Below are 26,376 nucleotides of genomic sequence, written 5' to 3'. Positions count from 1 at the left end.
GATTGGAGATGAGAACGAAACAGACACCGAACAGTGTGCCAGCGTCATTGAGGACACTGGACCTGAAAAGGGTGGATTGTAGGACGAGAACGCTAATGGTGAGATCCCACATTAATCGGAGAGGGGAACGAAACATTACTTAAAGGTGTGAAAACATCTCCCTAACATGCTGATAAGGTGATATAATTTTATGTAATTTCAAAATTATATTTTTGATTATTTATTCTTTAATTACTAAAATAAAATTTGAAATTTTTGAAATTAAAATTTCAAAAAATATATATTAAAATTATAATTTAGAGGAACTTTCATGATTTCCCCAATCCCCACTGCGTTTGATTTCCCTTCCGCTTTTCCTTCTGTAATTCATCTTCTCCAACGAGCTGGTTTCCATTTTCCATTGCTCATTTCTGGACACACACAGAGAAGTAGAGGAGATACAGAAAGGTCTAGGAATGGCAGTGAAGCCGGCGGGTTCGTGCTCTCCAGGACTGACGAAGGTGGGATTGGGTTTTGTAGCTCTCTGTATAGCTGCTTACATTTTGGGTCCGCCTCTCTACTGGCACTTCATGGAGGGCTTGGCTGTTCTTTCTTCTTCCTCTTCCTCAACTTGTCCACCTTGCTTTTGTGACTGTTCTTCTCAGACTGACTTCGCCTTCACTGATGGTGAGTTTGTCCGGAAATGAAATACTCTAGATTTTAGGCATCATATTCTTGCAGATCTAGTTTCTTTCCGCTCTTTTGTGTCCTTTCTTTTTGTTTTCTGATTTCCTCTTTGATCTCATGTTCCATGTTGCCAAAAGTTTAGACGACTGCTACCTTTTTCTTTTCTTTTCTTTTTTTGCTGAAAATTCTTCAGTTGCTTGATTCTGTTTCTCCTTGATCGAGGAGGATCATGTTAATAGTGAATTTGGTCTCAAATGCCAAAAACAATTATTTTATGCTCCATTGTGCTGCCATGGAACTATAATACTTTAGCCAACTTGAACTGTAAATGCATTCTGCTTCGTTTAAAAGGCTTGTAGGTTCGAATTCCCACCCTTTATCTTCTTTTAGCCATTGATGGTTTCAGCTTTTCTATATTCAAATCTGCTATCGGTGGACTTCAATCTCATATTGTTTTTATTATTTGTGTTATCATTGCAAATTATGTTAAGGTTTGAGGATTAAATTTAGTTTGATTTGAAGTCTTTATCCAGAGTTTAAATTCTACAAGCTTCACTTTTATCCTTACCAAAACCAAGAACTAGAACAAAATATTGCAAAGAATATTTGATGTTCTTGCTTGAGAATATTTCTTTTTTTTTTTTTTTTTTTTTTTTTTTTATAAGAGACAGTTTCATTCAACATGTTCATTAGTGCCGAAGCTATCTTGTTGCTCGGTGTCGATAGCTGTTGAAACTAAAGGTAGAATAATGCTTGGAGTCATAAACTTGTAGTACTCAGAGTAGTATCTTGATTTGGTTTGAAACCCACATTCATTACATCTTTGTAATCAGTAAATGTTTACTTCATGTGGTTTTCCTTTTGCTGTGTTCTGCTATGCTATTTGTAAGTATTCAAGTATTTCCTTCTGAAATTGTGACATCCCACATTGGTTGGAGAGGGGAACGAAACATTCTTTATAAGGGTGTGGAATCCTCTCCCTAGTAGACGCGTTTTAAAATTGTGAAGCTGACAGCGATACGTAGTGGGTCCGTATTCATTATCCACAAGCTTGTGTGCCTTATGTTGATACTGTGAGAGGATTCATTCTTTTAGTTTCCCTTGCAATGGGTTATCTTAAAACTGATTCTTAATTTGGTTTGCTTGCTTTGCAGAGTTTGAAAACACGACTTTTAGAGGTATTTCTTGTTTACGCTAATTTGGATAAATGATTATTCTTGTATATTATAGTTTGTAGAAAATCTCATCCTCTTGCAAGAATTTTTTGCTCTGTTCTTGAATTTGTATTGATTCTCATACTCATGTCTAATCAAGGAAAATTCTTAGAATTTGCCCAATATTTTTACTAGAAAAGAGCAAAAGAACTACAAGCTACTACTAGCATGATCGTCTTGCTCCAGTTGAATCAAGCTCAAAGTTTTACCCTCTTAGTTTTGTATTTCAAATTGCTACATCAAATGAAGTCTTATGGTCTCAAATTTGCATATCATATCAGCAACAATTGTAACTAATGAAGTGATATGATTGCCACTTGCTAAGTAGCATTATTGGTTTCTTGTTTTTGATGTAGATGTTCTATTTCTTTAGTAACATAGAATGAGTTCTCTCTTTGTTTCCATTCTTACAGATTGTGTGAAACATGACTCTGGCATGAATGAGGAAACAGAAGCGAGTTTTGCAGAGTTGTTGTCCGAGGAACTGAAGCTGAGGGAAGCCGAAGCCGTGGAACGTCATCGGCACGCTGACATATCTCTTCTGGAAGCAAAGAAGATGACATCTCAATATCAGAAAGAAGCAGACAAGTGCAATTCAGGCATGGAAACATGTGAAGCAGCAAGGGAAAGAGCTGAAGCTACATTAGCTTCACAGAAGAAGCTAACAACATTATGGGAGAATAGGGCTCGCCAAAGAGGATGGAGAGACGACATTGTCACGTCACATGCCGCTCGTGATATCGTTCAAACTTCATGAATGACCCGACGCTAAACAGGTGCTTTGACAGTAGCTTGGAATTTGATTAATCTATACTGGGAGCCCAGGTTTTTCTTTTTACATATCCCACTTAGGTTTCTTCTTCAAACTCCCACTTGTATGAACATGATAGATAGCGATATATTATGGAAAAGATACCAACCAGATGCTTCTCTCCTTTCCCTTCAAGAGATTAGGACCTAAAACCTTTGGCAGGGCAATGTTATCTAGCAAATCTTCCTTTGATGGTTAATGGGCTGTTTCAATATTGATAGAACAGTAGGTTAGACTACTCATCTAACTTCTTGTCCCTAGAACGATTAAATATCATCTTCGTTCATAAAGAACGTACAAGAGATCAAAGAGATTGCTCATCTAACTTTTTGTCCCTAGAACGATTAAATATCATCTTCGTTCATAAAGAACATACAAGAGATCAAAGAGATTGCTTGACATAAACTTTGGCTTACATGTTAACAAATTATGTGAACGAACTTAAAAGTTCATAGACTAAGCTTATAATTACAACAGAAAAAGAACGAGCATAAACAAAAAGTAAAGCAGGAAATGGAATTTCTCCATTCAAATTTCTACAACAATATATTCCGGCTGAATGGCACCATCAGTGGCAGCAGCCTAGTACATGATACAGTGATAAATTACAACCTGTAGAAAACGAAGGGGTACACAGTTTCACAAGTATTATACTGAATCAATTTTGTCGACCGAAGTGAATAGTGAGATCGTTCAAGTGGTCATAGCCATTTATACTTAACCCATGCTCGTTAGCTAAGTGTAACAGGCATATAAAACACAAATGGGGCGAGATATCATTGATGGTTTGAGCAGCTCTGCAGTCATCTGGAAAGGTGGCAAGAATTTGCTTGAAAGATACTGTTTCATCGTCACCCTTTCAAGAACATATCAGGATTAGAATTTATCCATTCACAGGATTACTTGTGTGTGTGTGAGTGTGCAATAACAATGATAAAAGATGAACTATAAAAAGAACTATACCCAAGTTGGAATTCTACAACTCATTTCTACCCAAACTCATAGATGATAGATCCAATTATCAATGTCTTCAAATTATTTGGGAAGTTCATCTATTGTTCACATACTAAAATGTCCTCAAATCAAGTGAAGTTTAGTAAGATACCTGGACATCCGTTTGAGATTCTTGTAAATGGGACCAGAGTGTTTCTTTCAATGCCTGGACATCAACTTGCTTAGATGTTTTGTCGTATTGAACTTCAATTTTGTTAACCTGTACCGTTCAGGAGGAAACAATCAAGAAAAATATCTTTGCATCTTTACTTTCTTACCGAATCCTACTAAACACAGCATATCCAGCTACAAATTCATCAGAAGTTGAATTACATTTTGCTAGATATAGATAGACCACGATCCTCATACATCAGATTCATTATCATTCACAATGGGTCAAAATGAAATTTTTAGTGAAATTAAATGAACCTGGCGAGGCTGAGAAACAAGAGCATCTGAGTCCTCCACATCACTGTGAGCATCACCCTCATCATATTGGCCACCAAATACATTATCATCTTCCCATGATGGCGATGTTTCAAAATCATCGTTATGCTGCAATGGTTCATCTAAAAATGTGGAACGCCAAAATGTCCATTAGCATATCATAATTACACACTAAGGATAATCAACTTTATTGGAGAATTATGACACTAAATATCATAGAGATAGTACCTGAATGCTGTCTTCCCCTTCTCCTAAGGCACTGCAGCCAAAATAATTATTTCACAAGAGTTTAGGGAAAAACTTAAAACCTGGGATGCTCCCTATTTGAACAGCAAACGAGATGGAAATGAGGTGGCAAAAATTACCTTTACATTTGGCAAAAGAAATAACTTCACAAGATCTTCAGGCTGGTAGTGGCAATCTTCAGGAAGCTTAGTATTGCAAGGTACTCTATTCTTAGGCAACAACAATGCTTTGGGATTTTTTGGAGGTGCGAAGAGATCTGAAACTTCTTTTTCCAAATCTTTTGTGAAATCAATGTCATTTTCTGCCTGTTTCTTAGCTCTTGATTTCTTAGTCGTTGTTTCTGATCCATTTTCTGTGGGACCATCACTAGAACCTACAGTAAGATTCCATATTACATAACATACAAGTCCTGAAGATGAAAATGCTAATTTGCAAAATGACCTAACCCTATTGTCCTTAACAATACCTTTGGTTTTACGATACTTCCAGTGTTCGGGGCCTGCCCAAGCATTCTGTTTTAAAGTAAAACCCAAACATGAAATCAAATATTCATCAACTTTCTCCAATCTTTCCTCAGTATCAGGGTCATGGTAGGTAGAGGACACACTTTCCTGTTATACTTCAAGATTTTAGCAATAGTTCCAATCTTATTTCACCTAATCCAAGGCTACATGATTAACATGAATGTAAACTAATTGTATGAACATGAATAATCTTAAAAATGACCTCATTGTAAGTTGGAAAACCTGCATCTCCACCACCAGGTCCATCATCAACCATGCTTGTTTGGTTATCGTTGTCATAATTTGCAGTGCCAAAATTATCAAAATCATCACCATCAAATCTGTCATCTACATCATAATCCATATTAGCTTCCTCGGCTGCTTTCGGAGCTGAACTACAATAATCTGAAGGTCGTTTGTTATCTTCATCAAATAGATTGACTATATTCCTTAATGTTGGTGATATTTCATCCTTCACTCGCATATTGAACACCATCTCCTCGATGCAATCTACAGAAGCAAAAAGAAAATGCTTTAGAGTTAAGTTTCTTCATTTTGAACCACATGACAGGTTAACACGTGAAAAATGAAATATACGCGATGTTATCATCAACAGCCACAAACCTTTGGCAAAAGAGATATCGATCATATCAGTGTTATTATGTCTATCCTCGCAAGACATACATTTCCCAGGCACTTCATCTGAATCAAAAAGCACCCTACATGCACCATATACTCCAAGATTATTCATTAGAAGGCCCTTGGCTCCACCCTCATCAAATTGAGCAGATGTCTGATGATAAAGAGGATCCACCGTAAATGCCACTGACATAACAGACAAAACCAAATCATAACCTCATCCTCATCTATCATTAGCAGAAAGAAAGCATTAGATGTGTGATCACCATCAAATTTCTTTACATTTAGAGCCTCAAAAGATGACTCGAGCGTTGACAAGGGAGACAACTGCCAAATACAAACATATGTTAACATAGATATCCAGACAGATATTCATTTTACTAGTCAGAACAGATTTCTAACCTTTTTATCTTGCTCTTTTTTCAAATGAACTCCCTCCTGCTCACTTTCTAGATTTCCCTCCTGCATGATGGTTTCTGAAAATACAGCCAGATGTCAGAACGACAAGCAGGTTATATGAAATACAAAACTATCCTGCAAACCAGAAACCCAAAAGAGGTAAGGAAGAAAATGAAGGAAACATAGTAGAGAAATTAACCACAGCCAATTTTACAGCAAAGCACATTGTATGATGCTAACATTTGTAACCACTGTTGCTTTATGCAAGTTCAGCGAACGTTGATGGTTGACGTCCTTGAGTTTGGATTACATAAAATAATTTTCAAATAATATTGAATTTGAAATGGGATAGTTATTGGAAAATGAACTTGTGTATTCAGTTTAGAACTTTCATATTCTCAATTGTCGTTCTTTATAATCTCATAAACTATAGTAAGAGGCAAAAATTTGAGATTTACAAGCTTACCTTGCTCATTTTCTTGGCCTGCCCTGTTCATCCCACCAAGGACTTTATATGCCTCTGAATGAACGGAATCCACCCTTAATGAGTAGATCTTAACTCCAGCTTCAAGAGTACAACTTGCCTAAAGACAACACATCATACAAACATTTTCGACCAAATTTTAAGACCATAAACCTGATAATTGATGAGCAACGCCCATTTTGTTTCAAGAATAAGGGGTGATATTAATTAATTCCACAAACCAGAACGAACTTGATTAAAATTTCTGTAAAAGGGGGAAGCATGAGAACTTTCTACTCGAGGAATTTCCAGATCTTGCTGTTTAAACTCATAAACACACACACACACAAAAATTGTCAGTCTTCCGATTACTCATGGACTTATCAACTCAGAGCTAACTGATGCTATCATCACAATAAGCAATCAAAGCTTCTTTTTTTTCTGAGAAACAATTCTTGTTCAAATTCGTTAAAAAAAAAAAAATAATAACAAGAATAATAGCAGCTTTCACCAGACTATTATCAGTCAGAAGAACACAACCGACCTTCTGAAAATTTGTCTCCGTGTCCTCTTCTTCAACCTTAATAATCTCAGTAAGATGGTCAATTAAATTCAGCTCCCATGTATTTTTTTGATTAATTTTCTGCACCGACAAAACCAAGCAGAAAAGCACAATAAATAATTACGGTTCCAGTTAATGTGAGTGCTTATACAGTGTAATTTTAGGACTAACTAAGGAAGAAAGTACTGAAGAAGGAGAATGCTAAGATATAAAAAGATACTCACATTTTCACTAGCGAGTTTGATGCAATTTTGAAATAATTCAAGAATCTGGCGCTTGTCGAGGAAAATATTGTGGTCTTCGCGAGGTAGTATATTGGTAGCGATAGACTTGCGGCGATTTGCTGCAGCGCGTGCCGCCCTTGCTTGAGCGCGCTCGAGTTGGTCGTCGTTGGAGCCAAGGAAGAAGGGGCTCGTCGGAGATTGCAACTGAGAGGCCATCGGACGCCTCTGCTTCTGCACAATTGATGGATTAGGGCTTAGAGGTTCCGCCATTGGAAGAATCAAACACGGAAAGAAACTTGAGAAAGATTGGGTCGGGAAGCTCTTTCAGAAACTAGAACTTGAACGACAAACACGATTTTCCCTCCATTTCTCTATTTCAAATTTGCCTGTCCAACGGGATACTTCCCCTTTTCCTAATAATTATTCTTGTTTATTTATTTTATTTCTTTCCCTTTTTTTCCTTTTAAGCTGATTTTTTTTATAAAAAAAACCTTTCTAGGGCTAATCGCAAATACAGCAAACATAACACAATTAAAAAAAGATTGGCAAATGTCCAAAAAGCCCCTTTAATAGCTCGAAGTTGAACTATGAATGGCTCGAAGACTTAAACAATACAGACTATTCAGCCCAAACCCTAACAATTGGGTTAAGTTAGGTTTTTTTTGGGTCTAAGTTTGTAAGATCTCACATTATTTATAAGAGTGTGTAAACCTATTAACAGACATGTTTTAAAACCGTGAGACTGACGGCTATATTTAACAAACCAAAGCAGACAATATCGGCTAGCAATAGACTTAAATCGTTACAAGGTTGGGTTAATTTTTAAAAAAATAAAAATTTTTATTCGATTCACAAGTTGAAACTTTGTTTTGTTGGGTCAACTCTATCTAACACAAAAATAGAGTTCATAATTCAACCGAACTCAACTTTACCCGACTTAAAAATTTATGACTTGTGAATATATTTTATGTTTGTGTTTTATCATATTTCAATTATTACCGTGAAATTTTATAAATAAGTAGGTTTTTTTAAATAATATTAAAAAATGACTCGGCCCCATTCAAACCTAATCCTTGCAATAATAAATGGAGAATTTTGCGGAGATGGGAAAGCTGTCTCGACCTCGTCCCATCAACATATCTATATTAGAAACATTATCAAATAATAAATTAATTTATAAAAAATCCTAAGCTATCCTAACTCATCATTTACAGTTACAGTGACCACCCCCTTCCCTTCCTTCCCAAGTGAAAATATACACCATTCAGAAACAAGCAAGCGCAAGCTTACCACTTCAGAATGTTATGAAACTCCTCCATCAACTTCAAACCGTGAAGACGACGAGGGGCCGCTGAGCTTGCTCGGCAACGGCGTATTCCTTCGAGACTGGCGTTTGGTTGGCACCAGCGCTGGCTCCTTCTGCCAATCTTCAGAGTCTGTTTCGGTTTCTACTTCGTCTTCGTCGTGCATGAAAACGGGATGAACGTATGCATTTTGAAGGAGCCCTTTCAAGTTCAAGTTTGGCTCCCTTGCACGTTCCAATGTATCTTTCATCATTGCTTCCTGCAAGTTCAATCAACAGGGTGAAGTGATCTGAAACAGCTAAAACTCAGCTACAACAAGGGAGAAAAGGTCTATGTGCTAACCTGTAATGGATATCGAACGAAAGCCGGTTCGTATCGGCCTTTACAGAACGTATGAAACCATACAGTCAAAATTGGCAGTGCAATGAGCAAGGGAGTTGATTGTGCAGCTTCTTTTGTACTGAGTAGTCCCATTAATAATAGCTGAGAAACGACTAAAGCGACAATGACACGCCTGTGGACATCGGGCCAGAATGCTGCTGCACTTTCGTACACTTGATTGTACACATTTATGATCTACAAGGTTTGGAGAAAGTTCTATGAAATTCAGATTCTAAAACTTCAAAAATACAGATGAAGGGTTTGATCGATTCAGTCATGAAAGACTAGAATGCAAGTGGACTCATTACAGGCCTGGTGTTCAAACGAGCATAGCCTCAATATGACAGAGATTCATAGAGAATATCAAACAAGTTAATGGCACCAATTTCCCCCCAAAAAGGGACCATAACAGAGCCACGGACCTCTACGATGGGAATGATATTGTCCACTTTGAGCATAAGCTCTTATGACTTTGCTTTTGGTTTCTCCAAAAGACCGCATACCAATGGAGATGTATTCCTTAATTAGGGTATTCCTTACTTTATAAACCCATGATCAGTTCCCCTTAATTAGCCGATGTGGGACTCCTCTCCCAACAATCCTCCCCTCGAACATAGTATACCATAGAGTCTCTCCTGAGGCCTATGGAGCCCTCGAACAGTCTCCCCTTAATAAAGGCTCCACTCCTCTTCTCTGGAGCCCCCAAACAAAATACACTATTTGTTCGACACTTAAATCACTTTTAACTACACATTCGAAGCTCACAACTTCTTTGTTCGACATTTGAGGATTCTGCTGACATGACTAAGTTAAAGGCATGACTATGATACCATGTTAGGAACAACGAACCTACACAATGGTATGATATTGTCCACTTTGAGCATAAGCTCTCATGGCTTTGCTTTTGGTTTTCCCAAAAGGCCTCGTACCAATGGAGATGTATTCCTTACTTTATAAACCCATGATCAACCCTTAATTAGCCGATGTGGGACTCCTCTCCTAACAATCCTGAACCGTACCCATATTTCATGAAGTTTAAACCCATCATTATTTGCAGACAAAATTGGAACATGGGTAGCAAACTAGAGAGCTGAAGTTAGACAAAATAGATTTACCTGATGACGATAGACGACATATGCCAATCCAAAAAATATAACAATGAAGGGAAGGAGAAGAGGTGTGACGACAGCATAAACGAGCCCGAGTAAGAAATAAAGCTGAATTCGAGGCTCGCCCGTGTTGAACTCGAGATTTCCTGGATCCATGGCTTCTTCTCTATCCTTTTCAGTCTTCACCAAGAAGAAGTTTTTAAGGTGGTACATTATCAAAGGCCTAAGTCTCAGAATCTCTGCAGCAATTCCAGCCCAACCGTCCACCATGATGAAGGTAATAAAAAACGTTGCCTTCATCGGAATCGAGACACCGATCGTCTTCGGAATGCTGCAAAAAGTTGAATTAGTTTACAGAAAATTCTTTAAAGAATTCAATCAGCTATGCAGGTGATTTTCCACATTATCAGTGATGGCTTACTCGTTTGCAGACTGATGAAGGAAATTATTAAGTTGCTGGAATGCGGTTCCTGTGATTATACTGCCAAGAAACACATTAACAAATAGGAATATGTAATATTTTGTGGCGGATCTTCTCTCCAAAGACGATCGACTAATAAACCCTTCGAATTTCGACATTAACATCAGTATAGAAGGAAGAACGATGAGGAAAATCTTCAAAACGATTCCAGGAAGAAAGCCTTGGATAACCGCCTTAACGAATTTCCTGCATTGTAATTAGAAAGTTTCATGAACAGTAAGCACTAGAGGGCCAAGCGTGAAGAGAAATGATACTCACAATTCAATAATGGGTTTGAGGAAGGGAGCTGTTTTCTCAATGCTCTCCATGTTAGCAAGGGACTGAACCAATGCAATGGGGATCATGAAAAAGAAGGTAAGGAAGAAGAAGGCAACTCCAGCAATGAGCCTCCTGATTGCCAGTGAAACAAATGGAATCGCCAGGTTATCCCAGTACACGTCCCGGGGCTCAGGAGCCCATTCTGTCAACCAAATGGTCGGATTTCTTGACTGTTGAGTTTGTGCACAAACGGCAGCGCCCCACCGAGATTTGAAGGAAACAAAGGCTGCTGGCATGATTGAGTTAGGATCATTCATTGTCTTATCCATCTCCAGTGATATCTGAATGTAACCATTTGGCGAATATGTAAATTACATCTCGATGATATCAACGCGCCGAGTAAGAGTAAAAGACTGTAACTCACTTCTTTCGATAGACTTTCGATTTTGGACGAGTAATAATCTATGGCATCGACCTTGTCTCCCCAAAGGCCTAGAAAACCAGTCTGCCCACAGGGTGTTAGTAATAGGAAATATGTAGTGCAACCTCAAATGGTTACCAATTTACGAGTTCAAAAGCTCTAATACCTTCACAGTGACCCTCTTAGACTGGTTTCGAGAACGTTTAAGCTGGTAGAAATCTAGCCAATTCTGCATTTTTTTCTTCTCTTCAACCAATTTAGAGAGTTTGTTTGCATCATAAACAATCTGCATAAGCATATGAAGAACTTCAGCAGGTTTCAGGAACACATAAATCATAACTCCAGAAGATGTTCGTGCAAAACCAATATTTGAGAAACGATTTTTTAAAATTTGGAGAAATCGTGGATGTCAGATATTCCATCATATGTTGCTATCCTAACCAAATTTCTTATATTTATATCTAACAGAGAGGCATGGTCCTTAATGTTAACAGATGCACGCTTGGCAAGTAAATCAGTGGCATTTTTGTAGAATCATTCATGGAAAGATCTTGACCTGATGATTCAGGTAATGTTCAGGATGATTGACCAGGAAAAAATGTTCAACGAGCTCGCTAACGGATTCATCAGGGTCTGGAGGTACGTTTCTAACAATCACCTGCATCATACAACTGATGTCAGCATACATGTTAACTACGAGTTGAACAAGCTTGATGCACCATTTAAGTGCAATGGTTAGAGAAAGGGATAGCAAATGCACCATTCTCAGAACTTGGCCACCCCAAAATGAGGCTAATAATAATCAGGGATTCAGGGACAATCGTACCGTGAACTGATCTGGACGCCGATTTTCGGATGCAAGAAAATGGAGCCTCATTAAAGCAACATTCTCATACTCCTTTCTCAACACATAGCAAGTCCAAAACGTAAAGACATAAGCCATAACCAAATGGGTCCAAAATCTGCAATAAGTGATATTAAAAGCAATTGAGAACATCTTTTATGATCTAACAATGGTGATGAAATTAAGAAGTTTACAGCTCATTCATCAGTGCTTATTATCTGATTACCCATATCCCAGAAAATTACAACTTAGTGTATAAATCATTCTCTTCCTAGCACAATTTCTTAATTCCATAATGAAAGTTCTATCAGATGGTCCACCACTAGTAGATATTGTCCGCTTTGGCCCGTTACGTATCGCCGTCAGCCTCACGGTTTTAAAACGCGTCTACTAGGGAGAGGTTTCCACACCCTTATAAGGAATGCTTTATTCCACTCTCCAACCGATGTGAGATCTCACAATCCACCCCCCTTAAGGGCCCAGTGTCCTCACTATCACACCGCTCGGTATCTGGTTCTGATACCATTTGTAACAGTCCAAGACCACCGCTAGCAGGTATTGTCCGCTTTGGCCCGTTACGAATCGCCGTTAGCCTCACGGTTTAAAACGCGCCTACTAGGGAGAGGTTTTCATACCCTTATAAGGAATGCTTCATTCCGCTTCATTCCCCTCTCCAACCGATGTGGGATCTCACAGATTATTAGATGGACCCATTATTGTTTGACTCGCAAATTCATTTCTATGATAAATTAATAATGAAAAGGAGAATTGTCTAACAACTTAGGAGGAGGAAAAATCATGCATGTCCAAGTGATTGTTTCTTAAAAAACTTCTGTCGCATACCTACGTGATCCAACAGGAATGTTGGAAATGGAAAGCTTGTCTATATCGCTGTAATTTAAAGAAGAATGCTCCAAAGTTCCATTTGTCCAATTAACGGGTACCAGGATTGTGAAGGCCAGACATGCAATGGGCACAAAAATTTTGAGCCTGCAAGCTAGAATTTCAGTCAATGAAGAAGATGATAAGATGATAAATACCACACAAGTATTAACTTTCGACAAAAGGAGATGAGGAATATAGGGAAACATATGGAAGTATAGGAAAACCTATCATGTTTGTAACATATAAAGTTAAAGTTTTGGTATGACTTTTAAGGATTCAATTCAACCTCCCCGTTATCCCACAACTGATCAAATTCTCAGCAATTAAAATTTAAAGAAACTAAGGTGGATAGACAAAATCAATGAAACCAGGTTGGGAATGTTGAGGATTGTTGGGAGAGGAATCCCATATCGGCTAACTAAGGGGTTGATCACGGGTTTATAAGTAAAGAATACATCTCCATTGGTACGAGGCCTTTTGGGAAACCAAAAAACAAAGCCATGAGAGCTAATGCTCAAAGTGGACAATATCATATCATTTTAGAGGTTCGTGATTCCTAACATGGTATCAGAGTCATGCCCTTAACTTAGCCATGTCGAACAAAGAAGTTGTCGGCCTCAAAGGTGTAGTCAAAAGTGACTCAAGTGTCAAACAAAGGTTGTACTCTGTTCAAGTGCTCCAGAGGAGGAGTTGAGCCTCGATTAAGGGGAGGTTGTTCAAGGGCTCCATAGGCCTCAGGGGAGGCTTTACGGTGTAGTTTGTTCGAGGGGAGGATTGTTGAGGATTGTTGGGAGAGGAGTCCCACATCAATTAATTAAGGGGTTGATCACGGGTTTATAAGTAAGAAATACATCTACATTGGTATGAGGCGTTTTAGGGAAACCAAAAAACAAACCCATGAGAGCTAATACTCAAAGTGGACAATATCATACCATTGTGGAGGTTCGCGATTCCTAACGGGGAAGTTTTTTATTATTCTCTTTAGTTCTCAACAGTCCCACTAACTTCATTTTCATAAGAAAAATCTCCTGGACAGTCAAAGAAACAGTGCAATAGGAATATTCACATGGCAAACTACAAACTACTGAGAAAGAAGATACACAATTACCCTAACAAGTAAATCCTCAGGTAAACAGCAGAATCGAGCCCGGCATGATCGATTAACTCGGGTTCTGGCATTCGCAAAGCTGCAACCATCCAGTTCAGAAACTTCAAGTATGATCTGAAATCCAAATTCACAATTCTGCCTACCATTGCACCATTAGACAATGGACTTCCTCTTAAGCCTTTAATGTACCATTTGGGAAAGTAGACCCTATCGTTCACTGGCTGTATCCGAAGTAAAGCAAATACTATAAAGAAAGCAAAAGCACTAAGAATGTTAATGGCTGCCCCAACTCCTATATCCGCGATGGATGCCATTTATCCTCTTCAAATACAAATCAACTAATCTGCACAAAAACCCATCAAGAAGAAAGAGGCAAAGAAAATAGGTCACCGCAGAGTTGATTGTTCCTAAAACTCAATACGATAATCAAATGAAAATAACCCAAAAATGTTCAAAACATAGCAACAAATCCACAGAAACCCAGTTTACAAATCCAGAGAACTCACAATTTGGGCACTCTTTTTTTACGATTTCAACTCAAAATCTTCCACAACAGATCACCAATACTCACTGCTTCAGTCCAGCTGAGCCAAAAACTCCCCAAACCATTGAAATCGAGACGAACAGGCAGATTCCAGGCAAGAACATCAATAAAAAAAGGTACCCAGTAGTGCAAACAACGTGAAGATTCTGAAAAAATGAATAACACGATGAGAAGATGGGAAAGGATCAAAAGGGGGAAAAGGAAGAAGAAGAAGAAATCAGAGAGTGTCAGTCATGTGAGGTGCGAATACTTGATGCTCACATCTCATGCACGCACCTGAAATTTGAGAAAACAATAAACAAAACGAAAAGGGCGAAAGGGTCGGTGATTGATTGAAAAGGGTATGTCAAAGGATTGAAAATGGTGACGGGAAAACCGGGATTAAGACCCTTTTGATTTTCGGCAGCTTCTGTTTTTTGATCTTTTACTTGTTTATCTTCTGTGGATTATGATAGGGTGAACAAACGTCATTGACATTTGCATTTAATCCAAGGAAAGGGAGGAGACGACCAGGCCGCACACCACTCTGTCCATTTACTCTAACGGCTCCTTCTTTGAAATTATTGGGCTACCTCTCTCACCTCTTCTTCGCCGTTCGATCTCTAATGAACGGTTCTGATTCTTCTTATTTTCATGTACTTTTTTTAATTGAAATTTATCATTTTTTTCTAATTTCAATTTAGTCAATATATTATTAAAAAAAACTCACTATTCCTAACGTTTTAATTAAAGAAATTTTAGATATATTATACCATTAAAAATGTTAAAATGAAAGGGACTTTTGGAAGATTTTAAAAGTTATAAGGACTAAATTATAAATAAATAAAAATTATTATAATTAAAAGTGATGATGAAGGTATCCTTAATTCATAATAAATAAACTGATATTCTACTCTATTAGGATTTAAAGTACAAAAAAAAGTCAACACGGTTTATAATAATAAATATGTATTTTAAATTTTTAATTTTGATTGTGGATTTTTTTGAGAATGGAGTGAAAATCATCACAATTGTTACAAAAAATTGTAAAAAGAGAGGACGAATGAACTTTAAGTGTTTTAAGGTTAACGTAGAAAGTTCGCACTGATACTCATGGTAAAAATATTTTTAAATTTTTTAAAAAGTTTAAAGTTACTTTTGAAGTTTTTTAAAAAATTTAAAATATCTACGAAGTTTTTAAAAAAGTTTAAAAGTATTAATAAAAATTTAAAAATTCGAAGTACTCTCCAAACATTTTAAAAGTTAAAATAGTATTTTTGAAATAAATTATTAACCATCAATATTATTTTTTGATTTTTTTTATTATTTCCCACCAAATAAACGTAAAAATTGAAAAAAGGAGGTATACGTTATGGAATCATTAAACTAAAACTTATTACTTTAAATGGATGTAACGGCTATGGATGATGTTGACGTGGTTTAAAATATATATTTAATTCTTTAAATTTATTTGCAGTTTGCTTTTTTTATTATGGTAAAATAAATTAAATAATCAGCTTAATTTAGACTCAGAAGAAAGTCATTCAATCTCCGAAGGGCTTCCTTATTTGGTCACGTCGCACATGGGCAATCCACGTCCCTACACCAATCTTCCTTTACAACGCTTAAGCTTCATCAACAAACTAGGTAAGCGGCATCAACAAACTAGGTAAGCGGTGTGAACAACGTGATCATACAAGAACAAGAAAATATGCATGTCGGTGAAGTGTTTGATGTCACAATCCAAATGGAATAGTGCCCGGAGAAAGTCATGAATTATTTTTCATGCACATTTCAATGGTGTGTAAGATAATGCACCATCCTCCTAATTCACATCATGACACTTGTCTTGGCTCAGTCATCACATAAATTCACATCATGACACTTGTCTTGGCTCAGTCATCACATAGCTGGTTGGGTGCTACTACCGTGTCACCAGTGTCACCACCATGTCTTGTTTCTCGATGACTTTCTCAGGCCACAATCCCATCACCCTCCTTAATGACTTTGTCAGGGTACAATATACCCTATTGTGGATTGTGACACTTGACAAACAAACTTTGATGTTGAAGTTAACGTAACTAATTTCAACGTATCAATGGTTTAGAAATGGTTTAGAAAGTGGGAAGAAGCTTACTAGCGAATTAAGTCAACTAAGTAAAAATATTATTAGGGTATGATAATTAAGTCGAAATGGAAGCTGACCCTATAAAACACTAGGCCACATGTCAAAGCAAACTTATACTTGAGCATTGCTACCAAAACCCAAATAAGATATAGGATGAAAGACTCTGTTTCAACGTTTGCTAAGCTAACCTTTGCCGCCGAATGAGTTTCAGCCTGTTAGAATTTCTGAATCACAACAGAATTGGCTATTCCAGCTTTCTCGATGGTTTGATCCAATTCAACCAGTTGTTTGGGAGGGAACCCCATTGTCTGGAGTTGGTAGTTTCTTGCACCACTAGGTCTCGACGCATCGATGAAGCCACGAATGTCCCTGATTGTATGATGGTGGTTGAAACGCGAGACCATTCGTGTTCCATCCGACAGCCTTAACTGAATAGAAGTTATTGGCAGGGAATCGTCTACCACCAAACCTGTTGATGGGGATGGAGCAGCATTCGGTGATATCGACGCAGAAGTCTGCTCAGCAGCGACCGACTCCAGCGAGTCACTGGCTAATGTTCTTCCAACGCCTTGGAATAGAGCATGGCGGCGCTTCACTGGTTCCTGTATCAGTAGGAGATGTAAAGTTAAATGGAATATTAAAACGATGTCTAGAAAAATAGATTGTCGAAAGGGTCCGGTTGTCAACGTACTGGGTAGTCATCCTCCCTTCTGACGAGGTTAACATGGACAGAAGTCCTCCTGTCTGCAGGTTCAAGCTCTACCGGGCACTCTGACCTTCTAATACTCTGCCATAATATAAAACATGTTACAGCTCGTAGATTAAACATGAAAATAAAATCTAGCAAGCTTAGATCTTGGACATCAAGAATCCATAGCCAAAACTTTGGAGAACATAGCCATCTATTTCTTCCACAAAGATTTCAAGCATAACAAAACCAACTCGGTTTATGAGTGTTGATAACAAATGAACCTGGTATTAACTTAGAAGCACCAACAAGTATAAAGTATTTTGCAGGTTATCCAAGACTTAGAAGCTTGAAATCCTTTTATCTCTAAGAATTAGTCGAGTATTGATTATTCAAGTTCCAAAAAGGCAGATCAAATGACGTCCGTGAGCAATTGAAGAACATTAATATCATAGGCCACAGCATGTCATCTCCAGACAAAGCTCAAAAACTCTCTTGAGTGAAACTTAACTTTGGAAACCATGAATAACAAAATAATTGGGTTTCACATGTTGTTACCTCTAAGAACGGTGCATTTTCGGGATCATCCAACCTCCGTAGAGGACCATCATCAACAGAGAATCCATTCCCCCAAAAAGTGACAGTGTGCGTGACAGCCTCAGGGTGCCTAGGAATTGATGGTACTGTCTCACCAGAGAGCAATCTTGCAGTTCCAGTAAAGCTTTTAGAAGCTGAAGGGGGTCCGATAGGTACACTGACTGCTGATTGTCTGGCTTGATCAAAAATTGCATCGACAGAATTACCTTTGGAAGGATCTTGGACAAGCATTCCACTGCCAGATAAAGTAAAATAGAAGCATTAAGCAGTGTCACCAAACTGCAAGCATATACTTTTTCTGTCTTACATTAACATATAAAATTTGAAACAAATCAAACGGAAGCACATATAAAATTTGAAAATAAACTCTGTTCCATTCCTAGCTGGAGTACTGCAGGGTCGTATCTTTTAAACAGACAATGATATCATTAATTAATATCATGTTTTCTTCCATCCATTGTTTTCTCTAGTAGCATAATTGCCAAATCAAACATAATATGTGCAGCAGGCAACGCTTGAGACTATCAACTTAATTTTGACTATAAAAGCATGTTCTGGCCATTTTTACTCCTGGTTACTGAAAAATTGCTTCAAAATTCTGATCTTTCCCTCAAGGACCTATGAGGTGCTTTACTCCAATTTTCTTTCCTTCTAAACAAAAGGATAACATTAGGAAAATATATATGGGATGTGATATTTTTTTCCCTTGAATCATCAAAATATGTATATAGGAGGAAGTTCGGATGACCATATCTGTAACGACCCAAGTCACCGCTAGTAGATATTGTCCTCTTTGGAATTTCCCTTCTAGGCCTCCCCTCTCAAGGTTTTTAAAATGCGTCTGCTAGGGAGAGGTTTCCATACCTTTATAAAGAATGCTCCGTTCTCCTCTCTAACCGATGTAAGATCTCACAATCCACCCCTCTTCGGTGCCCAGCATTCTCGCTGGCACTCGTTCATTTCTCCAATCAATGTGGGACCCCTCAATCTACCCCTTTGGAGCCCAGCGTCCTTACTAGCACACCGTCTCGTGTCCACCCCCCTTCGGGGCTTAGCCTCCTCGCTAGCACATCGCCCGATGTCTTGCTTTGATACCATTTGTAATGGCCCAAGCCCACTACTAGCAGATATTGTCCTCTTTGGGATTTCCCTTCCGGGTCTCCCCTCAAGGTTCTTAAAACGGTCTGCTAAGGAGGGTTTCCACACCCTTATAAAGAATGCTTCGTTCTTCACCCCAACTCATGTGGGATTTCACAATCATTTGTAACGACTTAAACCCACCGCTAGCAAATATTGTGCTCTCTGGGCTTTCCCCTCCAGACCTCCCCTCAAGTTTTTTAAAATGCGTCTGTTAAGGAGAGCTTTCCACACCCTTATAAAGAATGTTTCGTTCTCCTCCCCGACCGATGTGGGATCTCACAATGTCCCTCTCAAAGAATGTGCGAAGACGTCTTAGTTGGGTGGCATCCGCACACTTGTAATTTGTAAGAAAACAACACGAGCAAAATAAAATTCTAGATCAAATAACATGTAAATCTACTTAATAATAGAATTATCAAATTAGGCATTTATAAATGATATGTAGCACTGAAAGCGAGGAAGTTCATAAAGCATTGAAACAGGAGACAAAATGAATCGTACATATTGTACTTTGGCATAGAACATGCAGCAACATATATGTTTTTACTGAATAAAATCAGCTCAAATCTTTCCCCCTAATCGTCTTGGAAAACAATAAACGCCAACCCAATTTGCTCAGCGATAATCAATATTTTCCGTAGAAAACAACAACTAAACAATATGCAAGAAATTGAAGGCACGAAATCATGTTCCGATACAACACTGCGAATCTGAAAATCGACGACCTGAACAAATCTGGCTTGATCAGTCCTCATATCTATTAGGAGGCGAAAAAACAAGTCAAACAATTTATTGAAAAATTTCACAATTTTGTAGTCCAATGGAGTTTCTTCAATCCAGAAATTCAAATGTACGCTTAATGCAACCAGGAAGGGAAAAACAAAATTCCCTCACTCTATTACTCAACATCTTCTTAGAAGTCAATTAAAGTAAATCCTGATGAATCCAAGATCAAACTTACCTCTTCTCACCACCAGTGTAGTACTCTTGTATGTCATCAGAGTCGCTATCGGAGTCCTCCTCCGCCGGCCGGTTCAGGTCAGAAATCGTACGGATGCCACGCGTCCTGCTCCCGGAAGCCCTAGTATCCACCTTCTTCTCCGCTTCACCTCTATCTCTCCTAGAACGGAGCTCGTACGCAACACGAGAAGCAGGTGGGGAAGGCGAGCGAGAACGCGAAGGCGACTGGGAAGGAGAAAATTCAGGCGAATCAGGCGGCGGAACCGGGTGCGTGACGGCGACATGGTTATCCAAGAAGGTGGAAACGGCGGCGTCGAGGTCCCAATTGTGGCTCTCTAAGAAGAAAAGGGCTTCCGCTTTGGAAGAGGAAGTGATCTCGATGAAGGAGTTGATGAGAGCAGCATTGGCAGTGTCATCTTGAGGTTTCGAATGTGGAGCTTCGGCTTCCATGGTAGATTTCTCGGTGGCTTCAACTCACAGAAACTGGTTCCCGTCCGATCGGATTCGGTATGACGATGATGTCTATCTCTTGGGATTTGATTCTTCTTCGATAAAAAGTATATTCTTTTCCCACCAAAACGACAGCGTTTAAATGCCCTCCCATGGCCCACCCTAATCCGCCATAGTTGAAACGGCAGCGTTTTATTCACCCAACTCAGTAATATTTTCTCCGGCCCAGCCCAGGCCCAGCCCATTCAGTTTTCCCCTTCCAATTACTAGAACTGAAATTATAAAAAATAAAAAAATAAAAAATAAAAAATCAGCCCTACTCTTCGTTTCTCAGCCCTCCTCAGATTGAAGCGTGAGCCTGAACATCTGCATATACTCGTCACTTCCCTCGATTCCTCTCCTTTCTCCTACTCGAACTGGTAAGTTTGAAGTTCTAAATTCATTAAATGTTCCACTTTCTTGACTGAAGTTGTCTGTCTGTCGGATCTTCAGTTCATGTTTTTTCTGCAATCTAATCTTTCGGGGCCTTTAATTTTCATTTGGCATTACGAATGATTGATTATTTTACTGGACTAGTTGGTGAGCTCATTAAGATTTATGTGTGTTCCATACCATTTTCGGGATTTATCTTTTATTTTTATCCTCACTTTACGGCCGTATGTTAGATTTTCAGCGGTTCTTCGTGATGTGGAGACTCCTGTTTCATCATGATAATTATATATACAACTGTTCTTTAAAATGGGAGTAGAACAAATTTGATATCTTTTAATGGGTAGCTGCAAAATGGATTTTTGTTCATTCAAATGTCCTGCCTCTTTTTTAGTTTATGAATTGGTAAATCTTGTTTTAAACTGAAAAGTAGTTTTGTTGTTCAGATTGTACATATGGCAAACTGAATATCATGGTTTTCAATTTTTGGCTTTGTTGAAATGGATTGAACCATTCGCGCCTCATCATTAGTTCTTTGTTCTATCACAATGCTATCAAGGTTATAGATCCTTCTCCTTGAATTTCTGCATTGAAACTGTCTTGCTTCCTAGCAAACACTTCCACCTTTTTAAATTCTTCCCTTAAGATTGAATGCTGTGTCTATAGAAAATGTCATGTAAACGTGAAGCTCTACATGGATGAAACTAATGTAGCTGAATGTTATGCTTCCAAGCATGCAGTTCCAAGTGGTTGGAATTATAAAGATGAACGAAGTCTTTCTATTAGGGATGAGGAATTGTCTACTTTCAATAATCAGCAATATCTTTTAATGTATTTGTTGTGCAACTAGAGCATTGGTGGAGCTATCAATCTATTGAAGATTTTTTCTGTTTACTTGAGAGTTGGGAAGTGTAGAAGTTTTCCTGCCCAACAAATGAGAAGATTTTGTTGAAATGCTTAGGTCAGATCGTTGATGTTCTTGCAGAGAAAAATTATTAAATGATCTTTATTTTATTTTGTAGATTTTTGAGGTCATAGACATGAATGCCTTCAAGGCCTTCAAAGCTAATGTTCCAATTGCATGGAGTCCTAATCTCTATATCACATTAGTGCGAGGCATTCCTGGAACAAGGAGACTTCACAGACGTACTTTAGAGGCCTTACGTCTTCGGAAATGCAACCGAACTGTCATGCGCTGGAACACACCAACTGTTCGAGGAATGCTTCAACAGGTTGCTTTATATACTCGTCTATTGCACACATTCGTACATTACAGAATGACCTCATGGGGACTGAATGCAATCTCATCCTTGTTTTGCTCAATTTAATTACAGGTAAAGCGATTAGTAGTCGTTGAAACAGAAGAAATGTTTAAAGCCCGTAAACAGAAGGTGGAACAGCACAAATCTCTTCGACCTCCATTAGTTGTAAATCACCTTCCTGCTCCAAGTTCGGGTTCTTCTTGAAAACATGTGTTGCTGTTAGAGGTCAGGTTTAGTTCTGAAGTATTGGGATGATGTTGAAAAGAATTATATTTGAGCAGCGTATTTTTCTTGAATTATTTGACAATCAAGGCTTTTATGCTCTATACATCTTGCTGAGTTTAGTGACTAGAATAACTTATTGAAATATTTGCCTGTTCGAAAATGGAATGTCGCTTTTGATGATGCTACTTTCTGTAAGAAGCCTGCGAAGGAACATGGCTATTATCATCAATGAATGCACGCCCTTTTTCACATTAGAACATTATTTGAAATATGCTAAATTCTGCTAATCTGCTCATTAATTCTAAGAGCCTAGGATGGTTTTAGTTGTTGGTAAAGGCTTTGAGATGTTACAAACTTACACACAGGCTCTTAAACTCATAAAAGGGACACTTCTTCAAGCACACACCCTAGGTTTCTGTTGCCTTCATGCTAACTGGTCCTTCCATTTCAAGTGAGATCTTGTCACTTGAACTCTTGAGCTCCTCATTGTTATCATTAGAACTGGAATAATGCTGGTCTTTGTACTGATGTTTCCGGGCCAGTAGAAGAAAAAATAAAAAGTTCAGCAGTCCCAACACTGCAAGTAGCCAATAGAAGTAGTTCAAGTTTCCCTTGTTGAGATTACTTTTCAGCCATTGCTTGTTGGTTACGTTTTCTACGATCGTCACCAACAAACTACTTACAAAAAATCCCATGGAAAGGGTGCTAAGGAAAAGTCCTGTGCTCATGGATTTCATTCGTTCTGGTGCTTCTCTGATGAAAAACTCGAGTTGTCCAACATATGCAAATGCCTCTCCAGCACCAACCAAGAAGAACTGAGGTATTAACCAGAAAACGCTTATAAGAGTATTTTGTCCCACAGCAAATGCCCTCCTCTCCTTCTCAACAACTCCAGCAGCCACCATACCAAAAATTGAGAAAACAAGGCCAATCCCAATCCTCTGTAGGCTTGTGAGACCTTGGACATTGTGAGTCAGTTTCCGAGCAATGGGAATGAACAGTTTCTCGTTCATGGAAGTGACTAGCAGGATGGCGATGAATAGAAAGGCTGACATAGAACCAGCAGGAATCACAAACTTGCCAACTTTTCTATCCATAAATGATGCTTGCTCTACTGTGAATGTAGTCATCTGAGAGTAGATCGTCCAAAAGAGGATGCCAGTGGACCATATGGGTAAAAGCTTCAGAACCATTTTCACTTCCTCGACTTCAGTCACGGTCGAGACTATCCAGGGATTATATCTGTTTTGATTGATTGCCGCAACCTCGTCCAGAATTGCAGCCTTGTCTAGAAACCTAATATTCATGTTTTCGTTACACTATTTCCTTGCCAAGATGATAAAGATAACCAAATAAATTAACTGAATTGAATGCACCAATTTACTTGTGGATTGGACGAACAAATCTACTTTTTTCCATTTATAACTAGCCTATAGATCTGAAGAACACTTACATGAACCTGTAGGTGTAAGGAACCTTGGCATTTTGGTAGTCATTTAAGAACCTGGGATGAGCTGGGTGAGGGAGGCTTCTCTTCTTCCAAGCCAAAAGCACTACCCTCCATATCACTGTTAGAGGACTTCCTCTAGGCTTCTTAAACCTGTAAAATGTTGTCCCACAAACCAATACAATAACAGCAATCACCATGGTCCCTCCTGAAATTCCATAGCCCCAGCCTCTTCCCACATTGTCTTGTACATAAACTAACACAATCACAGCAAACAACGATCCAATGCTTATGGCAAAGTAGAACCTATTGAAGAAGAATAACATAGCCTTCTCTTCCTTTGGATCGTTGACATCAAATAGAACGGATCCGAATCCCGAAACATTCGATTTTATCCCCCCTCCGCCGAGTGCTATGGTATAAAGTGCAGCATAGAGCATGGCAAGTTGCCCACCATTAGCCGCAATGCATTGATGAAGTTGCCTTGTGGAGGAGATATCACAATGAGGAGGTCTCATGCCAGGGATGGTTGTGGCCAATGTTAACAAAATCACACCCTGCAAAAACCAGGAAAGCTGGAGGATAAAGCAGATATTTCTCTCTTGAAGCCATTCTTAATGGCTCAGAACTTACCACAGCAGTTATGGAAGCAAAGGTTGCAACAGTGAGGAACCGTCCCAGCTTGGCATCAGCTAAGAAGCCACCAAGAAGGCCAAGAAGATTAAGGGCTCCAAGAAAATTAGTCACAATAGTTGCAGACTTAGCTGAAGAAAGATGCAGATCCCAAAGTAGATATGTCACTAAGTTCATTGATATGCCCATCACACATATCCTTTCAGAGAGTTCAGTTCCTGCATCATTTTGGGCGTTTAGAATTGCTACCCATCAGCTTATTACATCGATAAACTTAGAGTTTTGGTTTGTGAAAACCAGAGAAAAAATTTAAGCACCTAAGATGAGCCCTGCAGCAAGCCATCCCCCGGTTCTTGACTTGTCCACTGGGTTTCCCCTAAAATCCACTGCAGCATCTTCTTCCCCTCCTCCCCCATGTTTTGACACTAGAACCTGTTAAAACAAGCAGAAAATAACAGTTGAAAAAGGCATACCATAGCCAACAGGAAATAGGGAGCTTTTCTATTGAAATTACCATTGTTTTTTTATCGTTTAGTTCTCTCTTCTAGAGAAAGAGAGAGAGAAAGGGAAGGAGGGAGGGATTGTTTTTGTGTGCTAAGGCTGTGCTTAGTTTCATGATTTATTGGAAAGCAAGAAGTTAGTGTATGACTGGGATTGGGATTAGGATAGAGAAAGGATAGAGCTTGTGGTTTATACAGGTTATTTTGACAGCATGTGCAAGCAGTTTGGAGTATGTTTTTGTGGTAGTAGCGCCTGTAGCCACATAAACTGAACAAATGCTGGAAAATGACCTGTTTCCCTTGCTCCCCATCAATACAATCCACGCACTTCTTTTTCTTATGTCAAATTCAATTTGGATTTCGCTGCACCAAGATGATGCAAATCAATGGAAACTTGTGGTTTCTTGGTTATTTTAGGCTCAAAAGTGATGGAAAAACACAAAAGACTTTCCCTTTTGGTTTCCCATGAAGAGTCAATTCTATAATCTGTGGTTAAGCTATACATTACTCTTCTTTTCAATATTTTGGTTCATATTCTGCTACTTTGATATCAGATTCTTATTGTTTAACTGAGTTATGAACTTAAACAGCAGTGATTAGCAAGAAGAGAGGAAATGAACTAAGTTTAAATGGGTTTAAGGTCTCATGTTCAACCAAAAAGGAGATAGGACTTGTAAAGGCTAAATTCACCGCTAATAGATATTGTCATATTTGACCTTTCCCTTTTGGGTTTCCCCTCAAGGTTTTAAAACATATTTGTTCAGTAGAGGTTTCCACGCCCTTGTAAGGAATGTTTTGTTTTTCTCTCTAACTGATGTGAGATCTCGTAATGGCAAGCTTATCAGTGTCTGGCTCTAATACTATTTGTAAAGCCCAAACTCACCACTAGTAGTAGAGAAAGTCTAAAGAGGACAATATTTATTAGCGGTGAGCTTGGGTTGTGATAGGACTTCTCCAATGTGCGATAGATTCATTCCTTGAGAAGTTGCAACCATTCAAGAAGATCTCAAGCAAGTTTGTAGACAGAAACACAATGTTCTTGTAATAGAAAGACTCGTGCAGAGATAGACATGCTTTTTGTTTGGCGGGGTCGTGTAAATGGCCACAGTGAAAGTAGGCAGGCTTGAATAATGAATGAATGGATGGATGAAAAAGCTTTGATATTTTTTTGGTTTCCACATGTGCCTTAGAATATATATAATCGGTTCAAATTTGATTTGATTTCCTTTACTCAAGATCAGTCATTGATTGATCATGCGGTGGACCAAAGGAGAAAGTACTTGTGTTGCTGATGGTTAGATAGCTTTCTACGTTAAGGCTCATTAATGCTAGAGCTTTTAAAATTTGAAAAGAACTTTTGCTTGGTTTGGTTGGGATTATGAGAGGTGGGACTTACTCGTTATAGCTCTTTAAAGCTTCCTCAAAGAGATTTAGTT

General features: G+C 38.5%; 6 protein-coding genes across 9 annotated transcripts; 2 read left to right on the top strand and 4 right to left on the bottom strand.

The window, feature by feature from the left end:
- Nucleotides 1-304: 304 nt before the first annotated feature.
- On the top strand, nucleotides 305-2,890 carry LOC111796098 (uncharacterized). Of its 2 annotated transcripts, XM_023678789.2 has the most exons (3): nucleotides 306-666; nucleotides 1,821-1,844; nucleotides 2,294-2,890. In XM_023678789.2, the coding sequence occupies exons 1-3, from the start codon at nucleotides 456-458 to the stop codon at nucleotides 2,635-2,637; spliced, it is 579 nt and encodes a 192-aa protein (XP_023534557.2). In that variant the 5' UTR covers nucleotides 306-455; the 3' UTR covers nucleotides 2,638-2,890. The 2 variants fall into 2 exon arrangements, with proteins under 2 accessions (XP_023534558.2, XP_023534557.2); XM_023678790.2 differs by lacking the exon at nucleotides 1,821-1,844 and having other exon boundaries at nucleotides 305-666.
- Nucleotides 2,891-3,189: 299 nt separating this feature from the next.
- Nucleotides 3,190-7,565, bottom strand: EMB2795 (condensin complex subunit). Its single transcript, XM_023678788.2, has 13 exons — nucleotides 7,168-7,565; nucleotides 6,926-7,024; nucleotides 6,385-6,502; nucleotides 5,922-5,995; nucleotides 5,786-5,846; nucleotides 5,505-5,705; nucleotides 5,104-5,390; nucleotides 4,844-4,988; nucleotides 4,497-4,750; nucleotides 4,360-4,390; nucleotides 4,114-4,253; nucleotides 3,797-3,904; nucleotides 3,190-3,547 (listed from the first exon to the last, which is right to left on the bottom strand). Exons 1-13 carry the CDS (start codon nucleotides 7,435-7,437, stop codon nucleotides 3,350-3,352), a joined length of 1,986 nt encoding a protein of 661 aa, XP_023534556.2. The 5' UTR covers nucleotides 7,438-7,565; the 3' UTR covers nucleotides 3,190-3,349.
- Nucleotides 7,566-8,253: 688 nt separating this feature from the next.
- LOC111794723 (hyperosmolality-gated Ca2+ permeable channel 1.5) lies at nucleotides 8,254-15,023 on the bottom strand. 2 transcript variants are annotated; one of them, XM_023676836.2, is made up of 13 exons: nucleotides 14,779-15,023; nucleotides 14,465-14,648; nucleotides 13,959-14,301; nucleotides 12,809-12,955; nucleotides 11,948-12,083; nucleotides 11,678-11,779; nucleotides 11,288-11,407; nucleotides 11,125-11,205; nucleotides 10,701-11,041; nucleotides 10,383-10,628; nucleotides 9,968-10,292; nucleotides 8,814-9,047; nucleotides 8,254-8,730 (listed from the first exon to the last, which is right to left on the bottom strand). In XM_023676836.2, exons 3-13 carry the CDS (start codon nucleotides 14,270-14,272, stop codon nucleotides 8,470-8,472), a joined length of 2,307 nt encoding a protein of 768 aa, XP_023532604.2. In that variant the 5' UTR covers nucleotides 14,273-14,301; nucleotides 14,465-14,648; nucleotides 14,779-15,023; the 3' UTR covers nucleotides 8,254-8,469. The 2 variants fall into 2 exon arrangements, with proteins under 2 accessions (XP_023532604.2, XP_023532606.2); XM_023676838.2 differs by having other exon boundaries at nucleotides 13,959-14,296.
- Nucleotides 15,024-16,625: 1,602 nt separating this feature from the next.
- LOC111795535 (plant UBX domain-containing protein 4) lies at nucleotides 16,626-20,526 on the bottom strand. The gene is made up of 4 exons (XM_023678017.2): nucleotides 19,996-20,526; nucleotides 17,856-18,129; nucleotides 17,301-17,396; nucleotides 16,626-17,211 (listed from the first exon to the last, which is right to left on the bottom strand). Exons 1-4 carry the CDS (start codon nucleotides 20,442-20,444, stop codon nucleotides 16,825-16,827), a joined length of 1,206 nt encoding a protein of 401 aa, XP_023533785.2. The 5' UTR covers nucleotides 20,445-20,526; the 3' UTR covers nucleotides 16,626-16,824.
- Nucleotides 20,527-20,714: 188 nt separating this feature from the next.
- On the top strand, nucleotides 20,715-22,463 carry LOC111795541 (ribosomal protein L30 family protein). Its single transcript, XM_023678027.2, has 3 exons — nucleotides 20,715-20,863; nucleotides 21,896-22,105; nucleotides 22,208-22,463. Exons 2-3 carry the CDS (start codon nucleotides 21,914-21,916, stop codon nucleotides 22,337-22,339), a joined length of 324 nt encoding a protein of 107 aa, XP_023533795.2. The 5' UTR covers nucleotides 20,715-20,863; nucleotides 21,896-21,913; the 3' UTR covers nucleotides 22,340-22,463.
- On the bottom strand, nucleotides 22,379-25,219 carry LOC111795534 (protein NRT1/ PTR FAMILY 6.4-like). 2 transcript variants are annotated; one of them, XM_023678016.2, is made up of 5 exons: nucleotides 24,955-25,219; nucleotides 24,758-24,872; nucleotides 24,441-24,658; nucleotides 23,814-24,364; nucleotides 22,379-23,656 (listed from the first exon to the last, which is right to left on the bottom strand). In XM_023678016.2, the coding sequence occupies exons 1-5, from the start codon at nucleotides 24,955-24,957 to the stop codon at nucleotides 22,768-22,770; spliced, it is 1,776 nt and encodes a 591-aa protein (XP_023533784.2). In that variant the 5' UTR covers nucleotides 24,958-25,219; the 3' UTR covers nucleotides 22,379-22,767. The 2 variants fall into 2 exon arrangements, with proteins under 2 accessions (XP_023533784.2, XP_086980205.1); XM_087124079.1 differs by having other exon boundaries at nucleotides 23,814-24,382; nucleotides 24,955-25,217.
- Between the last annotated feature and the right edge of the window lie 1,157 nt (nucleotides 25,220-26,376).

Source organism: Cucurbita pepo, chromosome 5, assembly GCF_057944985.1.
Source record: "Cucurbita pepo subsp. pepo isolate OVF chromosome 5, ASM5794498v1, whole genome shotgun sequence".
Lineage (NCBI taxonomy): Eukaryota > Viridiplantae > Streptophyta > Magnoliopsida > Cucurbitales > Cucurbitaceae > Cucurbita > Cucurbita pepo.
Note: the sequence above shows the minus strand (reverse complement) of the source record. Positions and strands in the feature narration are given on the sequence as shown.